This window comes from Monopterus albus, unplaced genomic scaffold (genome assembly GCF_001952655.1).
Source record: "Monopterus albus unplaced genomic scaffold, M_albus_1.0 scaffold18.1, whole genome shotgun sequence".
In the NCBI taxonomy this organism is placed as follows: Eukaryota; Metazoa; Chordata; class Actinopteri; order Synbranchiformes; family Synbranchidae; genus Monopterus; species Monopterus albus.
This window is the reverse complement of record NW_018127898.1, coordinates 2,729,253-2,739,143: the sequence shown is the minus strand read 5'-3', so window position 1 is coordinate 2,739,143 and position 9,891 is coordinate 2,729,253. Positions and strand designations below refer to the sequence as shown.

The window sequence follows — 9,891 nt, the reverse complement described above, 5'->3', positions numbered from 1 at the left end:
CCCCGAGCCGCGGTCAAATTGTCAAGCGTTGACCGGTCCGCAGTGATAAAAAGGTTGGGGACCACTGATCTAGAGGATAAAATTCATAATAAAGTTAGAAACAGGACATTTTTCAAGATATTTTACAGCAGTAAATGGGAAAAAAAGTCAAATAACCTATAAGTACAATTCCAATAATGACTCCAACATTAGGTTAAATTAGAGCGAGAACAACAAACAGAGTACAGTAGTTCAGTTATTCCAATGTGTATTTACTGTCCATACTGCACTTTAACAGTAAGTCTTGTGTGTTTGAATACATGTGTGTGTGTGCACATTTACATTTTCTTGTCTGAGATGTGCATGAGATTCTGTGTTATTCGGGTTTGTTAGTTTTGTCTTACCTGCGCAGCCAATTTTTTCATATAGGGGTCAATCTCATCCAAGATGTTAAAGCCTTGCTGGAACAGAGTGTACTGGGCTCGCATAAAGGACAGCATCTGCACCATAAACAGGAAGACAACAATGATGACCCCGTTACTAATTCTACACAGAACACACCACAGGGATATATATATATATAGAAGTGGAATGAAATTTATTGGATATTTCAAACTTTTTTAACAAATAAAAAACTGAATAATTGGGCGTGCAAAATTATTCAGCCCCTTTACTTTCAGTGCAGCAAACTCTCTCCAGAAGTTCAGTGAGGATCTCTGAATGATCCAATGTTGACCTAAATGACTAATGATGATAAATAGAATCCACCTGTGTGTAATCAAGTCTCCGTATAAATGCACCTGCACTGTGATAGTCTCAGAGGTCCGTTTAAAGTGCAGAGAGCATCATGAAGAACAAGGAACACACCAGGCAGGTCTGAGATACTGTTGTGGAGAAGTTTAAAGCCGGATTTGGATATAAAAAGATTTCCCAAGCTTTAAACATCCCAAGGAGCACTGTGCAAGCGATAATATTGAAATGGAAGGAGTATCAGACCACTGCAAATCTACCAAGACCTGGCCGTCCCTCTAAACTTTCAGCTCATACAAGGAGAAGACTGATCAGAGATGCAGCCAAGAGGCCCATGATCACTCTGGATGCACTGCAGAGATCTACAGCTGAGGTGGGAGACTCTGTCCATAGGACAACAATCAGTCGTATACTGCACAAATCTGGCCTTTATGGAAGAGTGGCAAGAAGAAAGCCATTTCTTAAAGATATCCATAAAAAGTGTCGTTTAAAGTTTGCCACAAGCCACCTGGGAGACACACCAAACATGTGGAAGAAGGTGCTCTGGTCAGATGAAACCAAAATCGAACTTTTTGGCAACAATGCAAAACGTTATGTTTGGCGTAAAAGCAACACAGCTCATCACCCTGAACACACCATCCCCTCTGTCAAACATGGTGGTGGCAGCATCCTGGTTTGGGCCTGCTTTTCTTCAGCAGGGACAGGGAAGATGGTTAAAATTGATGGGAAGATGGCTGGAGCCAAATACAGGACCATTCTGGAAGGAAACCTGATGGTGTCTGCAAAAGACCTGAGACTGGGACGGAGATTTGTCTTCCCACAAGACAATGATCCAAAACATAAAGCAAAATCTACATTGGAATGGTTCACAAATAAACATATCCAGGTGTTAGAATGGCCAAGTCAAAGTCCAGACCTGAATCCAATCGAGAATCTGTGGGAAGAACTGAAAACTGCTGTTCACAAACGCTCTCTATCCAACCTCACTGAGCTCGAGCTGTTTTGCAAGGCGGAATGGGCAAAAATTTCAGTCTCTTGATGTGCAAAACTGATAGAGACATACCCCAAGTGACTTACAGCTGTAATCGCAGCAAAAGGTGGCGCTACAAAGTATTAACTTAAGGGGGCTGAATAATTTTGCACGGCCAATTTTTCAGTTTTTTATTTGTTAAAAACGTTTGAAATATCCAATAAATTTCGTTCTACTTCATGATTGTGTCCCACTTGTTGTTGATTCTTCACAAAAAATTACAGTTTTATATCTTTATGTTTGAAGCCTGAAATGTGGCAAAAGGTCGCAAAGTTCAAGGGGGCCGAATACTTTCGCAAGGCACTGTATATATACAGTATTCAAAGGAAGGAGACACCATGCCCCCTCTGGGGCAAAGGGTCAGTGGGAAGGATTTGGAAATTTACTGAACTCAAACACCTGAATAACTGCAACATATATAATGATTGAAATTAAAAAGATAAATCAGGGCCACTTACTGCATCCAGGATTTCAAACTTCTTCTTAGCCTGAAGCACATTAATCTGCCAAGAGCAAAATGTAGATTTTAGGCTGCATGTCAGAGAAGTGATCTTATTTAATATAGTCATTTAAAAGAAATCTACAGTCTCAAGTGCTGCCTCCTCTGCAAGGAGAACCAAGAGTTGTCACGTACTGTATTTAGCTGCAGCAGCTGTTGAATGCCAGCAGTGCCACCTAGTGGACAACAATGGTAATATATTCTGAAGTTTGTGCCTGTGTGTGTGATTCACCTGTAGCACATAGTCCAGTGCCAGGTGCCTGAAGGCTTTGCGGCTGAGGATGAGAGCCTGAGTGGCTTCCTCCGCCTCGTGGACCTTGTTCCTGGGTGCTTGAGCGTTTTTCACCTGGGCCAGCTCCATGTCCTCGCGCACCCGGTCAAACTGCTTCTTAGTGTCCTTGAATTTACGCACATCCCTGGTGGAAATGAAGAGGGACAGAGTCAGTGCAAGATCTACAACATTTTCTGTATAGTGTGGTTGAAAAATGCATTTCTAAAAGACTGACAAGGTCTTCTAAAAGCTAAATTACAAATATAACTTCTATAAATGTGGAGAAATCTACAGACCTGAGCTGTTCACATATAGTACAACACATGAGGTAACCATTTCCATTTTAGACCTTTATCTTATGGACTTGATGTAGTGATTAATACCATACTCGAGTACATATTGATGGGCCACCTGTCCATTGTATTAAAACAGTCACTAAGCACAATTCCCCATAAGAAGTCCGTTTTTATTATTGCACCAGTCTCTATCCAGATGTTCATACTGTGTCTTTCTTTATAGACGCAGGATGAAGCTACTTACTTAACTGTATTAACTGCGATGAGGTACTCACTCTTTAATGAAGGTGTGAAGCTGCTGCTTGATTGACCGCTGAGCCTGGTCAAACAAAATCTGTGGGCAGAGGAGATGAGACAGTTAGAAATGTTGCTACATCTCACCACAAGATGGCAGTATGAAATCTTCCACATTATTAGTGCGACAGATTATCACACAGGCAGAGAAGAGGGATGTGGGCAAATATGTGTACACACTCAGCTGCTGCCTCAACAAGATTTCAGACCCTTAAAGGATTCCAGATTTCTCTTCCCATTAAAGGTGGAATTCCCACTCCTCCTCTTCTTCCTCTTCTCTTTCACTATGCATTTTCCCTTCATTTCTCATGCGTAGTGAGCAAATGTTTTCTCCATTTGGACAAGGACTTTTATTTTTCTGTTTCTATATCTCAGTTGAAGAATGATGAACACAGAGTGACTGATGGTAAACAAACCATTTGTCTTTGATAATAAAACATTTAGCTGATGTAATCGTGTGTAAGGACAATGAGAATACATCGGTGAATGCCTCAGCGCAGACAAATCAGAATTGTACTTGAGGCTAGATCGTGATATAACCACATATACACACAATGTATATAACAATCACAGTTGGCAGCCTGTGGATTTTATTTTCTATAGCAGTCCCTAGCTATTAAACATACGGACTGAGGATTGCAGGCTTAGTTTGTGTGGGCTGATATCACTCATGTTGTGTGTTTACACAGTCACACTGTGGGAATGCAACTTCCTTTTGGGGACAAAAAACAAGTCCCTCAAATTTCAGAGTGGTGACTTTAAGGTTAGCACAATGAAGCAAAAAGAAAAAAAGAATAATATAGTTGAAATGTAATCATTTACAACTTATTCAACCCAGTTCCTGTATCAACAGAGGTCCACTTTTTCTATCTTCTATAACAATAACAGTGGATGTCCGTTAGATGATGACATGTTAACAGCTTTGTAAATTCCCATAATTGCTTAAATGGTACACATAAATTATTTTATTCCGCTAGACAAACAAAAATGTCTTTAAGTGCAATTCAATGTAATATGAAGAATCAAGTTGCCAATAATTAATGAAAGATGAATAAATATTTACTTGGATTTAAATGAAACAAAACAATCTGAGAGCATTGTGTCTGTTTTCCTGATACTTAATACCAAACTAGAAATGAATTATTCAAAAATGATGATGAAACCATAAAGACCTATATTGTATTATTATGTATTTTGGAAACACACATCACACCACCCAAAGGGGTTTGCTTCTGTGATCACAGTACTGAAAGATAGCAAACAAACTACAAACTTGGTTATCCAGTATCTAACTATACCAAATGTGTCCTGGGACTTTAGCTCATTTGTGGTTTGCGAAATGGGGGTTTGGTACTTTCCAGGGTGGTGTAACCTACCTGCCAGTTCCACAGAAAATTAAAAATTAAAAGTTCCATCAGAAAGACATTGGGCCCATGTACACTAATCCAAATGCTCTACCCAAACCTGCTCTGGATTATGGTGACCCAGGCATGACCCAACCTCCAGTACGCTCAGTTTCCCAGCTTCTAAGATCCTCCTTGTCTGTTACTGGTGATATTAAACTCTACGCACATACACCCTGTTGATATTAGAGTTACGCTATGGTTAAATGGAGAAAATACAATCTCTCAACATCTGTTCAAAACCACATTGATATGATTGTGAATTGGTTAATATTTATGGTAGGACTACATTTGAAAGTAAAAATATTTGCCTATTGTGTGATTTAGTGGGAGACTCGTTTTCCCAGTTTAATGCCTTCTTTTGTGTGAGACGAGTGCTGAAGAGGTGAAGAAACAGGCATCAGTGGGTGGTCGAACAAAGACAGATTTCCTTTCACTATGTCTTTCCCTCCCCTCCCTCCATCCCTCCATTCATACCGTCTGCCAGACAAGCTATTAGTGTAATTCCTGGGTGTTAGAGTGGAGCAGTGGGTAAGTGAGGGGGGAGCAGGAGAATCGGATGGATGGAAAGATGGAAGGGCAGAGGAGAAGAGACAGCTGGTGACAAAAACAAAAATGGAAACCAGCCTGTAAAACATCACCAAAAGCTGTACTGTCTAGAATTTTTTTAAAATTGTGGGTTATGTGATAAGACCAAAAGCAAACAAAAACGATTTTTTGTAAAAATGTCAGTAAACAACAATGAGCCATTAGAGAAAAAGAAGGGAGACGAATCTATTGGATTGATGCAGCTAACGAATCCAAGTGTGCCACTCTTTGATTTGATTTATCAAGCTTGGGATTTGACAGTCTTGACCTTGGTGAAGTGGAACAGAGTCAGAAAACAGGGAGCATGAATGAAAAATATGGAGGGTAAATATGATAAATTAGAGAGGAAGAGTGAAGATCGACACTTTGCTTATAGCAGTCAGTGTGGAGCCTGTGACTTACAGCACAGGTCCATTCAACCAACACTGATTAATCTTCAGGCACATAAGTCAAGTTAATGTTAAACTTCAAAAGCCTCAGTTGTTATCAGACCAAATGCCACTGAAATGGGCAACACTGTGAAGAACAGTCAATGAATCTAAGGCTGTACTTTAATGCTGCAGTTGTGTCCTGGTACTAGCTGTTTGTCGCGTCCTTTTTCTTTTGACTGTATAGTTATTCTTTTCTCCTGCTCACTTCTGCTTTCCCTCCTTCATCTTTTCAAATCCTATTTTCACTTGTCTTTCCCACACACAGACAGTACAATCATCCACAGATATGGACATGGAAACACCTTGAGGCACTACACACTCCCACATGCTGCCTCGTCATGGTCGTAATCTCACAACTGTAAACATTAATAATATCTTTTTAAAGGTAGATTAGCTTTTGGATTTTCCACACATGTATTAGTGTCTCAGATGCCCAAAGGGAGAGATTTCTTAACCACACTTAGTCATGAGGAGAAATCACTGTGGAGACGTGAATAAAACCTGTTTGTGTGTGTTTTGTCAGCATGTCAATGTTGGTGCGTTTTAGCTGCCTTACACATCTGGTGAAGCATGTGGTTTGAATCAGACACACATGTGCACAGGCCAGCGTGGACAGATTCACTGTCACCGAGTGAGGTCATAGTTAAACTGTGTGTCTAGGTTTGTGTGTGTGTTGTTTAACACTGGGCCCAGGACGGGCTGAATATCTGAAAGGCGTTAATGTGCTGAGATGACCTGGGCACATCCGAGCACAGCTCTATCTCAACCTCTTTCTAAAACTAGTGTGTGTGAGAAACTCTTACCGTGTGGTAGTTGACGATCTCCTGGAGGCTTTCTCCTTGACAACACACACACATGCACACACCATGTAAGGATACAGGCCTCTATATGAACAGGTTTTCTAAACTCTGTACTGTTCACAAAATCTATATTTATGAGTACAAAACTAAGACTCTGATTCCAGTTATGTAGACAACCAGCATAAACATCTCCTGTTTGCAAGTGGTCAAACCCCTCATGCTTACAGCAGCTGGACGACTCGGTGTCTGGACAACACTGTTTATACTGCTCTACTGTTAGTACTCATATGGCGACTCACTGGAATGCCGTTGCACAGAGAGACGAGCGATCGTTTGTCAAACATTCCTTGGTGCATTTAAGATGCGAACTCAGTTTTCCAGACTACGTCACTTCCACTCACCGATATCATCTCCTCCTTCTTGCACTGCTGGGACAGGTCCTTGATGCCGTTAACAAACAGCTTGTTGGCACTGACATAGGCCCTGCCGGCCTCAATCATGCCACCACACAGCTTCACCAGCTAGTGGGGGAGAACATAAAAATCATCACTTTAAATATCCAACAAGAACATCATCTATTTAAAGTGTCACTTGTGCACAATGCAAAGCAGGGATATTAATAGTCACAGTGATGACGTAAATCAAACAAGGCTTAAAAGAACTGTTAGAAATTAGAGAAATGCACACAATGACAGCCAGGGTATATGGCCTTATAACTGCCATGATCGCCCCAAACTTCCCGTTTTGGACTTTTATTTTGAAGATGTATCCTGCCCCAGCTTTACTCTGGCATCATTTACCTCAATTAGATATGCCTGCTGCTCGCTGCTGCCTTTATATTCACCTCACCTCCCCTCAGTTCATCGCTGGTTTGTGTTGTTGTTGTGTGTTGTCCCTGTGTTCCTGCAGTTATAGCTCACATTTGTACTGCCACCTGCTTTCGCCTCAGAGACTCTCCCATGTCTGTTTCCCTGCATCTTGTTTTCTCCATTTGGACTCTGGTATTTATCGACGTTGTATTTTTCACATTTTAGTTTCCTCACATTTCTGGTTCACCAAGCTTGTTAGTTCACCACTCCCTCGGTGTCGGTATCTTTTGTGGCTGGTTATTCTTGACTGCTTAGGGTTTGTGCATTTTTGTGCATTATTAGTCGTGCATTTGCTTGTTGGTTTTCTTTGCTTTGTTCAGTTACCTTCCACCCTCTTGTAGGACTGTAACCTGTGGTAGAGGTAGGGTTTAGGAATTTAACTGGATGCATCATGTTCTGCCTCTATCTTGCAGTCACCAGACAGCCTACTATTGAAAGTGGGTACCTGAGATCTGTTAAAGGAATAGCTCAACATTGTGGAAAATCTGCTTATTTGTTTTCTGGAGAAGAAGAGTTAGAGAAGAAAATAAATATGATTCTCATGCCTCCCCATTAAAGATACTGGTTGTCCTAACTTTTAACATAAAGACTGGAAACTGGGAACCAGCTAGGTAAGCTATGTCTAATGCGAACAAAATTAGCTTACCGGTAGATCTAAGGCTCACTCATTAACACATTATATCCATCCATCCATTATCTATACCACTTATTTTGTAGAGGGTTGCGGGGGGGACCGATCCCAGCTGTCATTAGGCAAGAGGCAGGGCTGACATAGAGACAACCACTCAGCTCACATTCACACCTACCAGGTAATTTAGAGTTACCATTTAACCTAACTAGCATGTCTTTGGACTGTGGGAGGAGGCCAGAGTACCCGGAGGAGACCCACACAGGCATGGGGAGAACATGCCAACTCCACACAGAAAGGCCCTGGTCAGCCATGAAGTTCAAACCCAGAACCTTCTTGTCATGAGGGACCAGTGCCAACTACTGCACTACTGTGCCACTGACACATTAAATCATCTTTGTTTAATATGTACAAACTCAGGACTGGATGAACGACTGCACTAAAAGTAGATGGCACATACCCCCAGCTTTATGGAAGGCTATGTGCTGGACTATTTTGAACTTAAGTTTTCTTTGGATGGAGCCAGGCTAGCTGTATCTCACTACTTCCAGTCTTTATGTGAAGTTAGGTGGCAGTTCGCTAGAGCGTTCTCAGTTTAATTCTTCGCCATGACAGCAAATAAGCATATTTGCCGAGATGTCAAATTATTCCTCTGCAGAAAGCTAGGGAATGAAAAACAGAATCACTACATGATGTCATGAGTGTGTGTTTGAGTTATACATAAAATAATGCAACGTATATGTTAGTTACAAAATGTGGGACCACTGCAGAATAATGCATAAATTTCAACTGATAATTTAGGCAGTCAAAAAGAATTACCAGTGTGTAGAATGTAGCACATATGGAGAGAGTTTGTACACAGACAGAAGAGAGCAAAACCTAACTGTAAACGTGTATATTACCAGGTGCAGACAGTTCACAGCCATGGTACATACTCATTTAACCACCAGATGAACTGGCAACCACTACACATTCCCACTTTAAGGGTAATATGATAAGGTACAGAGTGGTACACTGTCATTATCAATGTACTGACACAGCTGTGTGTGCTGCAGAATGTGGGGGTGGGTGGGTGTGTGTGTGTGTGTGTGGGGGGGGGTTATATAAAAGAGAGAGTGCTGCAAAAACCTTTAATTATCTCATTTGGTGCTGTGAGTATGGTTTACTGGATGGCTAACAGTAAGGCTTTGATGCAGTACAGCCCAGAGATGAGAAACTAAAGAGTGAGGACCTATAACTACAAAATCTATGACAGCATGAGTACAACACAACAGTTGTAATGTATACTGTATGTGAGCATTGCTGAAATGAGCTGCTGTGTCTGTATGATTCCCAACATGACTGACAATGTTAGGACTCCTCACACAGCACAAGGCAGTATGAGGTCAGCTCTGCTGCTGCTCCCAGCCTGGTCTGACAACCTGTCAACAATTTAGCTAATTTAGGGAATCTGATTTCACTGTGTGCTCCACTGATTCCCCAGGGTCTGAACAGGGCCATCAGAGGTACTGGCCATGCATCAGGATTTGTTGATAAATGGGTTGGAAGAACCACAGAAGTCCACTCTGAGTCAAATGTCACATCTGGTACCACAGGACAAACCGTGCCATGTCAATTTACTGAGAAAATCACAGTGTAAAATAGAGGTCCTGCTGGTCAGTGAGGTGTAGAATGGCCATTTGGAACTTTTTGCAAACGATGAATGGTCCATAACACTGGCAGTCTTGCTAGTTGTTGATTTACAAAGAAGAACTAGATAACAAGCACAAAAAGGGAAAACTTGACTTTTGCAGAAGTACACTCAACAATAAAATCAGATAACAAGCCAAGCCACATTCTGCTATTGTTCATCAATATGCTGAAAATCTAGCTAGCAGGGACTGAGTCCATTATAATGGACAGCACACTGGTTAGAACAGTTACAATAACAGTAGGCAGGTTCAGCTGTCATCAGTCTTACAAATGTCCTCCTCTAGGAGGAGGCTGCCTGACCATCCCTCAGGCAGCTTCAGAGGATCCTGAGCAGAGCAGCCTGAGGAGGACCCCTGCTGAA

General features: G+C 41.5%; 1 protein-coding gene across 1 annotated transcript in view; it reads right to left on the bottom strand.

Annotated features, from left to right (window-relative positions):
• acap3b (ArfGAP with coiled-coil, ankyrin repeat and PH domains 3b) overlaps positions 1 to 9,891 on the bottom strand; it is a 54,362-nt gene that overhangs the window by 18,587 nt on the left and 25,884 nt on the right. The window contains exons 3-8 of the mRNA XM_020593237.1: positions 6,733 to 6,862; positions 6,345 to 6,379; positions 3,101 to 3,159; positions 2,491 to 2,674; positions 2,218 to 2,262; positions 384 to 479 (exon numbers count right to left, since the gene is read on the bottom strand). Of these exons, the coding sequence (XP_020448893.1) occupies positions 384 to 479; positions 2,218 to 2,262; positions 2,491 to 2,674; positions 3,101 to 3,159; positions 6,345 to 6,379; positions 6,733 to 6,862 (549 nt within the window). The remainder of the gene's footprint in view (positions 1 to 383; positions 480 to 2,217; positions 2,263 to 2,490; positions 2,675 to 3,100; positions 3,160 to 6,344; positions 6,380 to 6,732; positions 6,863 to 9,891) is intronic.